At 37.2% G+C, this 17790-nt stretch overlaps 1 protein-coding gene across 1 annotated transcript; it reads left to right on the top strand.

Annotated features, from left to right (window-relative positions):
• Nucleotides 1-1089: 1089 nt before the first annotated feature.
• On the top strand, nt 1090-14796 carry LOC104496170 (3-hydroxyisobutyrate dehydrogenase, mitochondrial; the record flags this gene model as incomplete). Its single annotated transcript, XM_010139252.1, has 4 exons — nt 1090-1223; nt 1785-1861; nt 8812-8968; nt 14214-14796. Coding segments are annotated over 4 exons (527 nt in total), but the record flags the coding sequence as incomplete, so codon positions are not given.
• Nucleotides 14797-17790: the final 2994 nt, after the last annotated feature.

Below are 17790 nucleotides of genomic sequence, written 5' to 3'. Positions count from 1 at the left end.
ATCTGAAGGGAGGTCGTTATCTATAGCTCTGCATTCTAACAGGCCAAAGTCAGATGCATAGGACAGAAAACTTAGAGTGGTTATGCTTCTTGCTGAAGTGAAAAATAGTGAGGAAGCTGATGCGTTCATCAGTTTGGGCCAAATTTTCCCAGCAATTCTACCCATTAAATGTTGGGGGTGAGGAGATTAAGGATTTATAGGTAACTCCCATTAAAATTAGGCTTCTTTTAAGGAATAGAATATTTCATAGAGGTGATAAATATCACATGAAAGACTTGTCATTTTTGTGCTAAGGAACTGTATAATAAAAGAATCACGGTGTGTGCTTTGACCTATGGTAAAGACAGGACAGACTTATAGGAATAAAACTGGGAATAGTGTGTTTGTGTGTGTGTGAATCATCTTTACATGGTTTTTTACATAGTTCTTTACGTCCTTGTATGTGTGTTAAGTTTATGTGTAGGAAACTAACTCAAAATTTCTCAAATTAATCAGAATTTTGCTTCAGATTAGAAACAATATAAACTGCAGAGATTCAGAAGGCTTGCCTTATATGCCTGTGTCTTCTAGATGTTCGATTATGTGAAAATCAGGAAGCACTGATAAAAATTAGCCTAAGTTTGGAAAAGCTGATAAAAACAGAGTTAACTTTGAGCAATAGTTTGTGAATGGTCATATGCAAAATTAGTTTGACAAAACAGAGATTTTATTTAGTAATTCAGATACAGTTAAATTTGGGGGGAGGGCGTACAGAGTTGCAGGAAAGGTTGATTGTTTCTTCGTATGAAACTATAAAGAGTGACGTTGTCAGTTTTCTGTAAGTGTTGCAAATTGTTTATCCATCAGTATGCCTGAAAGATAAGGTGGCTTTATGTTGTTCGTCAGATGTTTGAGAATTAAGATTTCTGGTCCTTTAAATGCTGGTACTATAGGCTTACTTTTTTTTACATAGACTTTGAGAGGTTCATCTTAAGTGAAGTACTAAGCACAAAAATTTTGCATCATCAGACCCTTACTGTTAAAATAAACTACTTAATTGTTTTTTAAATAATGAAATTAAATAATGAAATTAATGTTGTCTTGGTTCAGGTGTTGGAGCTGCTCGAGCTGGAAACCTTACTTTCATGGTTGGTGGAGTGGAACAAGAATTTGATGCTGCCAAAGAGTTGCTGACATGCATGGGTTCTAATGTGGTCTACTGTGGAGAGATTGGAACCGGACAGGTAATGCTTCCTGAGGGGTTATTACTAGTTATCTCAGTCTTTTGTTTTTGTTACTTTGTTTTTCTTTACTGATACCTACTCTTTTATTCCAGAACTAAATGCATGGTAATATATCTTCGTACTTGTTCTTCAACCATCTGTTTTTAAAATAACCTCATGGCACTCTTCTCCAGCTTATTGTATAGCTTAACACCAAAACATCTGACCTGGTGCTTCTTCACATTGGCTTGTTGAGATTATATGTCTTAGTGGACACAGATTTTAATTTTGTTTCTTCTAAATTTACTGAATGTTCTGAAGGACAAAGAGGCCCTACATGCCAGGTAGGGCTAACTGAGCTACTGTACTAAGAAAAAAACGTATTTCCTAGTCTCTGAAGAAACCAGAGGGCAGCTTTCATTGACTTTATGCTATTGTAGATCTGTGCTTACTAGTGCAACCTTTAGAAGAGAGCTGTCAGAACATATTTGATCATATTGTCCCAGACCTAGTTAAAGAAGATTCCTACGTATCAGGTCTATGAAAATACAGAAGCTAATTGACAGTTTAACTTATTTTCAGGCTGCAAAGATCTGCAACAACATGCTCTTGGCCATCAGTATGATTGGAACTGCTGAGGCTATGAACCTTGGAATCAGGTTTGTTTGATTTTTGTATTGGATTGAAGTTTTTTTTCTGTGTTAACAGTTTTGTATTTTACTTTTGACTTTTGCTAAGAGAATCATGGTTAGATGGCATAGATAAGCATTTCCTAGAAGTTCTTTTATAAAGCCATTAACATTCTAAAGGGATTATTTAACTAAAGTAGGACTTTTCAGACAAGGAATATTCTCTTGTACTGGCTGTATAGGTTGTTGCATTCTGCATCTAAAATTAAGAGTTTATTTGTTCTGCTGTAGTGCAATGTACATAATGTTTGTCTTGCATTATAAATGTGCAGAGTTAATATAGAGGTAACTTTTTGTTTGTATTCTAAGCTAATGTACAGTATATTGAGAGTATTATGCTCCCACATGGCTTTTGTTGGTTTTGTTTGCTTTGTTCAATTGTTCCAAAATTTGTTGTAAAGTAAAATTTACAGTACACTGTGTATATCAAATTAAGATCAAAGCATAAAAATGAACATCTGCCTTTTTGTTCGACTTTACCACTGCAGTTTGTCCTAATTGACAAAACTCCTACCTCGTCAGAAAGCTGGAATATGCTCCACTACACTCTTGTCAGTGCTAAGAGTACTGTTTCTTTTCTAGTAGGTGATACATCTGACTTGTAAGATGTGTAAGTGACACCATATTTAAAAAAAATTTTTTTTTTCCTTTCCAAATGTAATCTATTTATTTTACTGTGGTCTGAGATTTTCCTTTGTTTTCCAAGAAAGTACACACAGGTACCAGTGGTACCACAGTAGTTGAACCTTTCATAAATTCTTTTAGCCAGATCTAAATCATTGGCAAATTTATAGACAGAGAAGTCCTATGTTTGAAGAGATTATCTTGCAAATGTGTGTCTTTTAAGGGTTCTTTGTGAATTATTTATCTGCACAGTTGCATCCTTAAAATTGGCCTGCTAAAACTACAGATTGTGTAGATACTTATCAACTGAGCTTTAGACTGTGTGTTCATGTGGATTTGATACACTATAAAAACAGTAAGAGAGCATAAAATGCTTAAATAAATAAAAAAAGAACATCTTCATATGCGCACATACATGAGGCAATGTAATGGATTCACATTTCCTCTTAATTACTATATCAAGATGCAGTTGTTTTATTGAATTGCCCTTGTCTCAGATGTTAGACTATCTTGACCTATTAAGTTGTCATGTTGTAATTGAGATAAAAGAGGAATTTGCTTTGCATCAGTGCTAATTGGTTTATCAATATCCTGTACCATTTACATTTTAAAATTGAGAGTCTGTAAAATACTGAAGCATGTCTGCATCAAGGCATAATAAAAACAGTAGCATTGTTTACAACTATTGTAATCCAGTGTAGTGTAAACCTTTCATCAGGTTTTGTTTTAAGTCATGGTTCACTTAATAAAGCATATGCAACTGATGGATGTTTCATCATATTTTTATCTACATTTGTAGGAATTATTAGAGTTAAAATTGAAGATAAAATAAAATCAAGAGGTTTGGAAGATGGATATTCTGGGCATGTAAGCCCTGTGCAGAATGCATTGATGTTTGCAGTCACTGTAGCTTGAAGGTGTTTAGAATTTTCATTTTTCATTTTGTCCTTTTCCAGTTTAAATTTTGGATGAATTTGTGTTCAGGATTTGTAAGCAAACATCCAGTGTGAAGGTACCAATATACAAACCTTCCTACCTTACAATCATGGTAATCAAGGAGGCACTTTACTTACTGTAGAAGAAACCTGATGATTGTAGTTGGAATTATATAAAGAACAGAATCTCATTTAGTCCAAAACTGTATGAGGTTTAAGACAGAGGCAGAGATTTAAAGCCTTAAGTAATTTAGAATCCTTGCATTCTGCTTATAACTAGAACAACAGCTTTCCTGTTTTGGTGTGTACAAATTTCTAATGTAGAGTTAACAGTTGTAATTCTAATTTTTAGAAGTTTTGCTATATTAATAAATTTACTAGATTTCTTTTCAGGTCTAAAACTCGAAGGAAGGATAGTGTGGCTGCCTAGTCCGGAGAGAGTAGGAAGTTGAACTTGCTTTATTAGATTGATGCATATGTGGTGAAGAAAGTCTGACTCTGACGTAACAATGGTAAAGGGCATTGGAAATCTAAAAAATTAGTAATAGGAAGCTTGGACCTTAGACATATTCTTAACTTTTAGGTAGAATATAAAATATCTTCATCTCATACGTTGTTTGTATCTGCTACATCATTTAAATCTTGAGTTTTAGGGACTTTGGATGATTAATTATTCAGATATTGCTGACTGTACTAGATGTAACTAGACGTGTTAACAGTACTTTCCAGAAACCTATGTGTACTCTGAGCTTAATTCTTCAAAACAGAGTGAAATTAGTTCTGTTAATAAACCACTTATTCACTATTGTTTTTGTAAACCATGCAGCCTAAATTTTCATTTTCTGAAGCGGAGAGTTACTGTCAAAATTTTTAAAGTACATGGTATTTTTCCTAACTTCAGCATAAGTAGCAAATAGAATACAGTGAGGATGAAGGAAAACTGACATTAATGAGCAAAAATTCTGTAATAAACTCCCAGAAAAAATAAGCAATATTGCTATGTAATTTCTGCATTTATATTCCACTTTCTTTTCTATTTTACTCTAACCTCATTATTCAGTAATCTTCACTTACTAATGAAGATGTCTGTTTTCACTGGAAGTTTTAAAAAATATGCATCCTGAGTTCTGAAATGCTTGTTTTGTTATGTTTCATTTTTTTCTATTAATTTCCTGATGCTTTATGAATGGTGTTACTAAAAGTTAGAAGGTGTGATAGAAATTCTGGAAATTAATTCACATTGTCATTTGTATTTTCTTTTTTCTAGCATGGTAGTCCGATTTGTTGGTAGAAGAATCTTGAGGAGATTTTGCTATATGGTTTTATGGATCATGTACATAATAGAAAATACTGTCATGACTTACTTCTCAAACCCACACACAGAGTACATGTAAACTTCACAAATAAGAAATAAAAACATGAAGTGATACTGTGCACAGCCAGAGACTATTTTTCTTTTTCTATTCGGTGATCATCTCAGTGTCAGTAACTTTCTTTTACTGAGCCCTGAATTCCGGTGAAACATGGAACAATAAATAGCGTAATAAAGCTTGGAAATGAAATGTTGCTGATACCTGGTGTGTGTTTAGGTCAGAAGAAAGTTTCTGCCCATCAGGCGGTTTGTGTTCCCTCCAGAAACCACCTGCATAGTCTCAGGGAAAAGCTTATGTGGTGACACAAGACAGGTTAAGATTGCTCAATATGGTTCAGATATAAGGGACCAGGAGAGCAATAAGGGCACTATAGCAATAACCTCACTGCAAAATTACTTTTATACTTTCAACAGCAGAGAAACTCATCTGTATGAGCAGGGACTGCAGTGGCACCCAGATTTGTGCCAAAAGCTGCAAATACAGCTCTTTCCTACACAGTTTGAATTTGTGCCTCCTTGCTTTTTTAGGTAAGTGTGAAGATGGTAACAAGACCCTGGGCCTCTAATGCTGGGTCTAAATGTAGTTTCAGTCTCTAGATCTGGTTTCTGTGAGCACCCCTGGGCTGTACATGGAAGACATGAGCAGAAATGGCAGTCAAGAGTGCAGAGAGGAGCGTATGCTGCGAGCTGAGGGATGGTTAGCCCTGGGCACATCCCTACTGTAAGTTTTAGAAAGAGTGCCTTGAAAAACACTTTGTCCAAGAACACTGTGGCTCTGCTGTCTTTGGCATGGGGCTATAGCTAAGTCTTGTGAAGGTTAGTACTGACACTTGAAGGCACTTACCTTGTTTAAAACACCAAAGGCAAAGTCTTTTTTAGCTGTGGTAGAAGGGTCTTAAGGTTCTGCTTGAATATTTGCAACCTCATATGGTATTTATCCAAAGCACCCTGAGATGGGAAGTGCTCAACAGTTCAGCTACTTCAGTTGTTGCACCTTAAAATGAGACCAGGATGATTCTTTTTTGCAAAATGCCATTTAAATTTTTCTCTCTTGTCCAGACTGAACTCCTACAGGAGTGTATGAATATTTCAGTGCATGGTTTTATCAAAGCTCATCAAAACCTGGGTTTTGAGCAGTGGCTCAAAGGTATCCTTTTTTTTTTTTTTTTTTTGGTACGTGTCAGTTGCTGAGTTTCAGCTGTTTAGTTCATTAGGAATATTATCAAAGAAGCATTGATGTGAGGGAAGCAATTGGGTTTTTTTTGTTATAAGTACAGTTAATACAGGGGCTTCTTTCCTGCTTATAACAGAGAAGAGCATTTTGGTAATTGTAAATTCATACGCGCATGCACAAGCTCTGGCCACGTCCAATGGCAAGTTGTTATGGGGACTGGCAGACTGTCATCATTTTGATAGCTTGAGCAGTATATCTCTTGAACAGCAGTGGAGCTCTTATGCAGAGAGTATCATATGTTCTCAGCCAATTTACAGGGAAACAGCAATAACATTTTATCATGGTTGAGAGCCCAGTAGCTGCTTCCTATTAAACTTGCCCTTTCAGATACCTGTCTTGGATTAATTTGTTGATTTCAAATGGAAACTCAGTCTTCTCCACTGAAGCATGACTTTCTAGGATAGACTCTCACTGAATGACAATTACGGTATATTCTAGCTGGTTTCAGACCATTACAAGCTGTGGGCACAGTGGAAGACAGAGGACTTCTTCAGTAACTGATTTTAATATATGTCTAATTTTAACTGTCAGTTATATATGCAGCAGTGGATGAATCCTCAGAAAGATGAAATGCAAAACACTTCTAACTTGCTCTTATTAATGATACACTTGCTGCAAAGGAGAAAAAAAATAGGTTCAGGTCTCCTGAAGAGAATCTGCGTGTTGTTTAAGAGCAAATGAATTTTGAAGAAGCAGGGATTTAAACTGACACTATCTTCCCTTTTCTTTTCCCAGAGCAAATATATGCCATATCCAGTGCAGACAATATTTTACATACCTGTATAATACAGACTTATCTTTTGAAGTATGCTTTCACAGAGAGGCAGTTGGAACACTGTGAGAAGAGCATTTTTTGGGAGGGTTAAGTGCATTTTGAAATAACAAGCTCACTGTCTTGCAGTAAACTCACAGCTGTAATTATGGGCCTTTGCATGCAGCTAGGCACGGCACGAGCCAGCAGTACGTTGCTAGAAGAACTGATCTGGATGTAACAATGATAAAGAAACAAACAAGCTGAAAGATATTTTTTTGGCCAAAAAATCAACTGTTTATTTGGAAGCTCACGTTGTCTGCTCCCAGTGAGTGTTTTTTGGATGACAACAATTAAAGGCGTTATTCATATGGCTCTTGAGGAAGACTTTGATGCACTATGCAATATAAAAGTGCAATTCAAACATCGTGAAAACATATTGGTGCTGGAAAATACTTTTTTTTTTTTCCTAAGAAATGGCAGTTGGAAGCATTCAGTTGAGTCAGAGGGTCAGAAAAAAACAGAGGTGAGAATAAAGCTTCATCCCATTCAGGCCAGCAGGGGACTTTCCATTGAATTCCAGGGGCTGCTGCAGCAATTCATAAGAGTGAACATCAGAAATGCTAAAAAGCTACTTCTGCGGTACAGAAAGTGATCTTGCTTTACATTAGGAAGGCAGAATTGCAGCAGTCGTAGCATTATGCGAGCAGGAAACATGCTGTAGGGCCCACTGACTTAAATGTAGCTTTTCAAATCTAAAATGCCTACTGGAATAAATAGACATAAATTTTAGCAACTATTCCATTGGTAATGAGCTTTTCTCATCTGCAAATTAAAACCTTAAGTGCTACAGAGCTTGGAAGTGGTCTTAGGATTGCCACGGTTGTGGAGATCTCTAAAAAGTCTGCAGTGTAGGAGCTAATGTAAAGAGTGTTGACTTCTATTAAAAACCTTTATAGCAGGTTGTGATATAGCCCATTTTAAATGCCCTTTTCTCGTATTAGATTGTACTGGAGAGAATTCCCTTGCTTTCTTTTTTGTCATGAGCATAACTGAATGTTTGTACAGGGCCAGATAAACTGGTGCTGCTCATTGTTGGTGTAAATGTCATTTGTGTAAAATTACACGTGCAACTTAGTATCAACATAAATGTGATTTCATAAGAGGGTTAATTTCCTGTAATATGGAAGAACTTCCAGGGTCTACATTGAGCAGCAGTTTAAGTATGAGCAGCATTGAGTATGCCGTCAGCTCCGTGATAGAACAAATGACATTTCTACTTGGACAAGCTTTGTTTTATCAGGATCAGTAACCTTATCAACAACTGACCCAGAACTACAATATATGTTTGCAAATAGATAACATATGTCACAGTGAGAGGCAGACTTGCTTCATAAGCAGGAGTACATAATGAAGATTTAATAATAGCAAAGCAAAGAACATACAGATGTATACAACAGTAAAATTTTTTGAGAAGTGTAGCATTTTAATTAACATTATTAAAGCAGGATCATTTGCCTTATCTTGCTTACATCAGAAGTGCACTAGCATTCACATATAAACACATTGCACAAGTTTTTTCACACTGCCACATTTACTTGTGAATTTTTTGCTTTCTTCAGCTTCAGAGAATATAATTTTGATATGAAGAACAAGTATGTGACCTAATAGGTAGCGCAACAGAGAATGCCTTACAGAAATTGAAATACAAGAGAATTACTGTTCTCAAGAGGACCTTTATTTTGCTTGCACTTTCAAAACTGGTAGTTGAAGGGGTTTGCTTAGCACAAAAGGAAAAAAGCTCTGAAAACCTACTGATTAAATGGTGGATTGATGCTCTTTGATTTTAGATACAGCATCCCTACCCCCAATATCAATATGCTGTCATTTTTCATTACTTATAATAAAGGGAGAGAAATGACAGTAGGATCCTAAGATATAAAACAAGTCACCCATGTCTTGTGCATTTTGACATTAACACTTCTCTTCCTTGACCTTTGACAGATTAGGCCTTGACCCAAAGGTGCTGGCCAAAATCTTAAATATGAGCTCAGGTCGCTGTTGGTCAAGTGACACATACAACCCTGTTCCTGGAGTGATGGAAGGAGTACCATCTGCTAATAATTATCAAGGTGGCTTTGGAACAACACTCATGACTAAGGTAAAGTTACACTTGTGTTAAAGTATGTACAGCTGCTTCTCTCTGGGCTTCTAGCAAGTGTTCTTCTCGGTGAAAATTTATGATTACAGGGAAGTATGTCTGCGTGAACAGAGGGAAACCCAGCCTTTTACTGTAGCTCTGAATTAATGAGCTGTGTAGGGGGCTTTTCCTTAGTCTCTAGCCTCTTTCTAGCCAGTATTACTGCTGAGCCACTCAATGAGATTATATGCACTGTCTTTTTGAGTTCTGCCTTAATCCAGGAATCCTGATGGACTTGTGTGTATGGCAAGCATTCAGCAAGCCATTTAGGTGCCTCTTGCTTGACTGCTTTAGAAATTAGGAGCCTAAGTTCAAAGGAGCAATTCAGGGAAGCCAGGTGACCTATTAGGTGTGAATAGTGGCATAAGCATCTAAGCTTTTGGGCCCAATCTCTTCCAGATACCTTAAACTGAGCTACTGGACATGCCCTCTAGCATCCCCTTCCTGGCTAACCCAATTGCTTATGTGCTTGTCTTTCTGCCTAATGCCGTTTGGAATGCAGAAAGCAGACAGGTTTCAACCCCCGCCTCTGCAGACTGATTTTCTTCAGGTATCTGCACCATGCTGTGAGCTCTCCCAGACTGCCTTTGTTGGTGGCAGAAGTAGTGCTTCTTATGAGTAATAACTTAATAATCTAAATGACATGTCCACAAAGTGGGAGATCTGGGGTTTTAGGTTCTTCTCAGCATGAGTAAGTTGTAACCTACAGCTATCCTATCCCAGGAGAGAGCACCTACTGCCAGGCTCTTGACTGTTCTAGGAAAAGCACTGTCCTGAGTCACTCTTTTGTCAGGAAAGCAAAGCTCTTGGAGGCCAGAAGAAAGTAGGCAAGGAGGTCAGGGCTCTGCATCCCACTGATGAGGGTACTCAGTTGGAGGAAGGAATTAGAGAACTCTGACTCTTGAACTATTTCTGCAAGTAGCACAATGGTTGCCTAAGCTAAATTATAAAACCAGCCCTGGATGAGATCTTTCTTCTAAGCATATAAGTGCAGGAAATCATTTCAATCTGAATATCAGTTTCGTGGGTATACTGTCCTGAGGGAGGCATTTGAACTCATACAAGACAGGTTTTAGGTATACCAGTTTATGAGTGCCCCCAGCTGGTAAGGCGTTCTGCCCGTTTTCATCCCTTCCACTTACAATGGAAATGATGCATTTAAAACTAGAACAACATTCTCAGAGCTGGTGGTCAAACTCGGGTATTGCCATGCAAATCTCCACAGTGCTGGAGTTCCTGTATGTAATACAGGATAATACTGATACTGTTCCTGTCATTTTGCAATCCGTTTATGTCAATTGGTATGTATGCACGTTCAGTGGAATTAGCCAGGTTCTGTCCAGAGTGGGTCCAGAGTGTTTCACAGGTGATAGCACCAAAAAATTTCACTAATGCTGCATGGCTCAAATCCTCTCAAAGGTTGGCCTGCTTCATTTTGTGTTGATGGACCAGCAACCAGGAGCTTTCATTTCTTTGAGGGAGTGTAAAATATTGGAAAGCAGTGGTTTTTATGTCACGTTCACATCATTGAACACAGGGGACAATAAAGAGTTATTTAAATTACTGATTTATAAAAAGTGTTAGGTTATTGTTTGGAGTTTGACAGGGCTGTTGTTTAGAGAAAAGCAACCTGATCTTCTGCCTGTCGCTCCCTGTTTCTTGCTGCAGTCTCTTTTTTCATGATTCATAACTCTTGTCCAGAATAACCTTGTTGTATAAATGTGATGGGGGTGCATATTTCCTCCCCTTCCTTTTAAATTTCTTTGTAAAGGTGGTTTTGTTTTTTTTCTTCTTTTGATCTGCTTCTAAGAGGGACCTTCATCTCCTCTGGAAGCTGCTTTGAAAGATCGTCCATTCATTGAGGGAATAGTACCCTGGCTTGTGCCTGTTGAAACTGCCAGCTTTTGGTTAGAGTTACTCAGAGAGGTTTGTAATTGCTGTTTATCTCTTCTGACTGTGCCTCTCCTGCCAGTCCTGAAGAGTGCTTTCTTAGGCTGGAATAGTCAGTAAGAAAGACAGACACTAAATTCCTCTCATGCCTCTCGAACAGTGCTACGTTATTCTATACAGATGAAAGATTACTTGAATAAATAAGTAGCCAAGACAGCTGATCATATTCAGTGTATTACTTGGTGCAGTGGTTACCTCTTTTCAGATGCTGCTTCTTAGTTTGTGAAAAGACTTTTGCTACTGTCCGTTTCATCTAGCTTGTGGCATGTCATACGGTTTGTGAATTCTTTGAGTTAGGGACTTTTTTCTGGAAATAGAGCATACTTTTGCCACTTTAGAAAAAAGAAAAGCCATATTCAAAGGAGAAATGGGTAGGTACAACTGTGAGGTTGAGAAGAAAATATGCCGCAATGAAAATACCTAGGAGTGACTCAGTAATAGAGTCACTAAACACAGTTACTAAACTTCAAGTTACTTCTCACATATCAGATATGGTAGAATTCAAAGTTTTTTTTTAAAAATGTTTTGTCAGCAATGGATCTCTCAAACAAAGCCAGAGGATCCTTCTTTTAAGTGTTTGCAGCAGAAAAGTTCATCAGGCACCTCTGAAAAGCTCTTTAGTCTTGAAATCTGATATTGAAACATAGAATTTAGTTAACTTAATGTGAAACTTGCCCTAAAGATTTTGCAATTAAAAAGTCTGGTTTACTTCCCCTCACCATCTTTGTGTCCGAGACACTGCAGGCTGGAAGGTCTATCTTCCATTCACAGCACAGTTGGTAATTAAATGTCTTCTTTGAATCTTGAGAAGAGCTAGATAAATATATACTATTCTTGACTCACTTCATGACAGCCTTTGAGCTTTATTCTGAATGGCAGCTTCATTTATGTCAACTGCAAAATAAATGTAAGGAACTAGGTATTTCCAAAGTGAACACTGGAAGCAGATTCTGAAAGAGAATCTGTTTCCTATTACAAGCTGAGAAAAAGTGTTTAGAATAGTTGGTACAGTGAAACATCTGAAAGATGTTGTCCATTCCAAAGGGTATGTGAAGAGCCGTGAACTATGTTCTGATTTTTACTTTTCCAAAAAAGTTTCTTTCAGAGCTGTTTTGTACTATTTCAATCTAGGGATCTCCAACCTCAAAAGAAAAGGTGCAAAATACTTCACAACCTGAAGCTGAAGATAAGCTTTACTTATATTTTGTATTTTTTTTTCCCTTTCAAAGCTCTAATTTATAGAATGGAATTTAAAAAAAAAAAAAACAGGACAACCTTCCTGCAGTTTGGAGTCAGGAGTCCTTGCGCATTCAATTATTGAGATGTTGTCTGACGTTTCAATCATCTTGGAGCCAGAGTTTCATTACTAAAGTGAACAGACCTGCTTTATGAAATTGTATTTGTGCTAGCAATCTATTCAGAACTTGCAGATTACTTCTGTGAATGGCCCGTCAGAGAGAAATAGATCACAATCACCACTGCCAAAACCAAGCACCTTCACTAGTTTGGATTTAGATGATTTTGCCATTCTACTATTCTATGACATGACTTAAGCTTTGTTGAATAAAATGGATGATATGGCAACAGTTTTCACAAAGATAGTTTAGAAGAGGCTATATAAAGCATCAAATATCTTATTGTAATTGAGGTTAAAGTTGAGTGTTCCTAGATTTGTCAGGTCATCAATCTTATATCAGAATTGCTGGACAAGAAGGAACAATCTGCCCTGATGCAGATGAAGAATATTTTGGATCCTGTGACATCTGATATGTATGTTTTTCCCATTTTCCTAGATCTTGAAGTCATTTGAGGGTAACAGGAAGAGTAACTATAATTCTGATTTGTATCAGAGTGACCTTTATAGAGCCGATTTACAGATCAAAGTGACATTTAGAGAGTAGAGTAAGATCTTGAATTTCCTTGTGCTGATTCAAATCCAGACACACCGAAAGTAAAGACCTGTCTTGTAAGTCATCCCTGAGAAGCCAGAGGTGCTCTCAGCACTACTACAGTCTCTCAGTTCTTCTGTATCAAAGATTTGTTATTTAAACAAAAAAAACCAACACCCACAGCAAATTCTATGAACCACCAGAGTCCTGGATGGACAGAAAATCCAGATATTTCCTTGTAACAGTTGAGAGGTTCTTTTGCAACTTTCTTCAAATGTGGACTGCAAAATAGATTTTAATAACAAAACCTTTTAAAAGCAACTTGAGTGCAAGGCATTACTGTCGTACTTAAACAAGAGATCTGTTTATATATATCTAGGCCCTTGTTAACTTTTCCTTCTTTGGTTGATTTCATGTCTGATTCAGCTTAGAATTCAAGACATCCTCCAGCCTAGCTCATAATTTCTCTCCAGCATGCGTGCAGTTGACTATTTCTAGCTAACTGTGGTTAGTCACAGTACCTGGTACTTCCCTTGAGTTCTGTCTCAATTTATTTCAGATTATAGCTTTAGTTGACCAAGGACTCTTAGAGGACAGGTTTCAAATTCATCCTCTTTGCAATCTCCCCTCCTTTTTTCCACCCCAAATTTAGTGTTTAAAAATACAGTAGAATTATCCTCTGTACCTGTTTACCTTCAGTCATTACGTAAAACTTTGAGTTGTAGCAGTCTCAGGAATTCTGTAGTACATCTTTCCAGTTAGGCTGCACACAATTCATATTCACCAAGTGGCCTATGCCTCTCATTTTGCTATTAACTGTCCCATTACAGTGAATGTATATATGCTAAGTGGCTTCGATTTTGTTGATATTCAAATCCCTCCTGCTTGGTTTTTAGCCTGGTCTTAGAAGGAAAGTCCTCTTGCCCAAAAAAGAAATGATGCCATTAGAACCTATATGAATGGTTAAGTGAATAGCCAGGGAAATTTTATTTTTTGGTGATGACATAACAAAGCGGGAGAAAAGAGTCTTGAGTCTTGCTGCCAGGTTACATACTGATTTTAAATCTTAAAATTCCTCATGTCCTGAAGGAGATTACCTGCCTTGCAGAGTTTGAGACTTTTCTGTGAAATAACACTGAATTACTATTTTAAAAGTTAAAAACTAAACAAGACTCCCTTCTTCCAAGACTGAAGTTATAAGGTTGGAGTATTTTATTTGTTGGCAGTAGAGTTCTTTTCACAATGGAAGCCAAATAATCTGTAATACAGACATAGCTATTTATGTTCTTGTTGTTTCTCCCCTGACTTCTCTCCTTCTTTCTATTCTTCCTTTCTGCCCTCTTCCTCCCTCTTCTCACTCCCCACAGGATCTTGGCTTGGCCCAGATTTCTGCCACCAACACAAAGACACCAGTTCCTTTGGGATCCCAGGCACATCAGATCTACAGGATGATGTGTGCAAAAGGCTATGCCATGAAAGACTTCTCAGCTGTGTTCCAGTTTTTACGTGAGGAGGAAACCTTGTGAGCTGTCCTTCAGAAATGGATGCAATAATAAACCACGTTTTTTTATCCTTAAAGCTCATTCGAGAAGTATGTGGGTTTAATCAAATACTGTGCATCCTGATCCTGTACCAGCTCATCTTCTTTGGTTGTCTAGATCACAACGAACTCCAGGGTGTTTTCATAATTCTTGAAAAAGCCAGAGGAAGGGATTGTTTAGCAATTAGCCAGAGAGTGATTTCTTTTTTTTTTTTAAGAACCATCAAAGTTTGTTGTTTTTTTTTTTCACTAGATGCAATAAACAAATATTTTTTTAATGAAACACGTAACTGTTTCCATATAAAATAACTTACATTATGGCTACAAACTTAGGTGAATCTTGAAAAGTAAGAGAATGTTACATAGTGATTTTATGATACATAGTGATCTATTAAAATTTAAAATTAATACTTTACTTTGTTGAAAAAGGGAAGATTTGTTCAATGAAGAAACACAGCTTGAGATGAATTTTTTTTTCCCTTGGATCTACTAGCCTTGAGTTGATCAGTAGTGAATTTTTCCTGGGATTCAGATAACAGATTAAGTTTACAGGCATGTGTTTCTACGTGGAGAGCTGTTACAGCATGTTTTCCTGATAGACTTTGTTAAAATAACATAGAATATGTGTCCCTCTTGTAAAGCTCCATTATTGTATTTTGCTAACCTAATTTTATATTTTCTTGTATTCTCTCACATATTGTCAGAACTCAGGAACGCACTTACCAGAAGTTCTAACAAAGCATACGTTTGTTTTAGGTGGTTACTGAAGTATTTTAAATCTAAACAGACCCCATTATTTTGAAAAAAAATAAAAATCTATACTGTTAAATCTTGCCATATGACTATTTGCTTTTTGATTTTATGCATTCTTTACACACACAACTAATCAAAAACTTGTACTAAGTGGTCTTATTTTGTAATAGGTTTGGTTTTCTACAGATTATCTTGCAAAAGTAAGCATTTGAAGAACTCTTGTTGTGAAATGCAGGTGGTAATGTATTTACATATGTATTACCTTAACCATTCACCATCTCCTTGGTCTTGCAAAATACAGATACACACTTTGTTTTATAATATAAATACTCATGTTGATTTAGCTGGAATTACTCACATTCAGTCTTACTTGCAGGCTCTAGGCTTAATGGTCAATGATGCATTTACATTCCTATTTTGGTTGTATGACAGGTCCTTTTATATATGCACATTTGGGTAACAAAACTGTGTGTTTGAATTTGCTCAAGTCTGTGAATAATCTTCTGAAAACTTGAACATTATATTTTAACACGTTAGTAACATCAGACAAAGCGTGTCCACGGGCAGGATGGGCTCACTAGCCTTCGGGCAGCCATCCTAGGAGAAGGACAACTCTGACTCCAAACCCGGGCAGATGGAGCTCATTTAGCCCTGTAAGGCATCCATCATCTAAGAGAAGGATACTCTAACCAAACCTATGACCTGAGGACTTCGCTGTCACCGTCCAAGCTCGCTAGGCCCTGGCAGATGAACCTCAGGTGTAAAGGGTGGAGCCAGTTCTGCGCACGCTGCGCCTCACCTAAAAAATCCACTGCGCAGGCCCGAAGCGTATGCTCACATTTGCAAGTTGCAGTAAGCGTGGGGAAAACCCTTCCCAAATCTTCGTTCGCGAAGCGAAGCCATGATGAACATCATGCAAAAGGCGTTAAAGACTACTCGTTTATCTGTTCTTTCAGTTTTCTTTGAAAAGTGACATTCTAGATTATTCAGTGATTTGGGAGTCATTAATGTTATATATGAGTGAAGGACTACCAGGAGCAATCTTACTTTTAAAAAATTGTTTTTCTCTTTTGATAAAACTACTGTTTTTACAGTATTACATTCTTTCAGAAATTAGACACAAAACTACGTGCAGTAAAACCTATTAAAATTGCAAAGTCAACCACTGAAGTGCTGTCAAATGCAGAACCATGGAACCGTAGCTGCAGGTGTGTGGCTTGACCGTGATAACAGGATCACATACTGTAACATTTTTTCCAGTGGGACTCCTGCCTCTCGTAATACAAAGAATGGATTTAGTCTTATGGTGAATTTGGGGTCAAGTATTAAAGGATGTTTTTACCACGTAAGATCCTTGTTCATTTGGAATTTTAGAATGGATGAGGAAAGGATTTTCAGGAGAGTTCTGGTTAAGTTTGCCTCGTCTGCTTTTGACTTGGAGGTCTGGCTGGCATTAGCAGGACTGCTGAGATGTGCTTCCTTCAACTGTCCACCTCAGCCTGTAGCAGTGTTTGCCATGAATGTGTTTGCTGGTAACCCTGGGTTTACCTGTAATCCTGGGCTTGCAGGAGGCACATTCATTTGTTTTCTGAAGACATAATACGCACACGTGAATATTGGGAGCCGTGAGGGAAGAGAATATGCTCAGTGAGGCACACTCTTTGAAGCTTTTATCTTCTGAAATCTTAAAGTCTCTGTTAAATATGTGGAAACTTACTTGCTATTTTTATGTTTCTCCCAAAGGCACGTAGCTTAGGCTTCCTGGGGTTCGTTTCTCCTCCCTCACAACCTCTGATCAAATTTTAAATTCCTACTCCAAAAAATAGGGGGATCGAGTTGGACGAAAGGCTGCCAGAATGCTGTTCTGGCAAACCAACATAATGTTCTGTGGCCTCCTTTTCAGAGGAGAATTTTGGCTGAAATTTAAAACAAAGCAAAAGAAAAAATCACACGACCCAGCTTCAGGGCAGACAGCCAGCATGTAAAGTTTTAGAACAGGCAGTTAGTTTGGCAAAGTTAGAAACAACCTTTTAAATAAATCTTATTATGGAAAGTGCCTGGAAACCTTTAATGATGTCCAATACCTGAAGCTGGTAATACAATTTATGGTAGAATACACTTTTTTTTTTCCTAATTCTGCAGCATGTGTCTGGATACATAAAATGGTGGTAGTATTCATGCTAGCTATGGCTATTCTGCGTGTGCATATGTACACAATGTATCTTTTGCTTGAGGTTTACTTCTGGTCTATGGAAATTAAGCAAGTACTAAAACTATTGTCGTTGCCTGAAACAGGTGTTAAAAACAGTAACTTGTTGAGTTGAACAGAAAGATTGTAAAATTGGTTGAATTTCTACACTAATTACCTCCCAGTACATACACACAAATTAGGTGCAACAAATTAACTGCGTATTTTGTAAATGTCCCAAAGGGAAACTTGAGGTAACTTCTTTTTCAATTAATTTGAATGTTAAACTAGCCCTCCCATCATGCTTACTCTGGAAACTCACCTATATCAAATGCATTTATTGACTAACAGGAAAACATTGACAACCAATAAAATAATGATGGTTTAAAAAAAATATCCTAAGCAGCCTCCTCTCATTTATGATTCACTATAAGCAACTTAAGCATCTTAAGCAACTATTTTT

The sequence above is a fragment of the Buceros rhinoceros genome, unplaced genomic scaffold (genome assembly GCF_000710305.1).
Source record: "Buceros rhinoceros silvestris isolate BGI_N320 unplaced genomic scaffold, ASM71030v1 scaffold4567, whole genome shotgun sequence".
In the NCBI taxonomy this organism is placed as follows: Eukaryota; Metazoa; Chordata; class Aves; order Bucerotiformes; family Bucerotidae; genus Buceros; species Buceros rhinoceros.
This window is presented reverse-complemented; position numbering and strand designations above follow the sequence as displayed.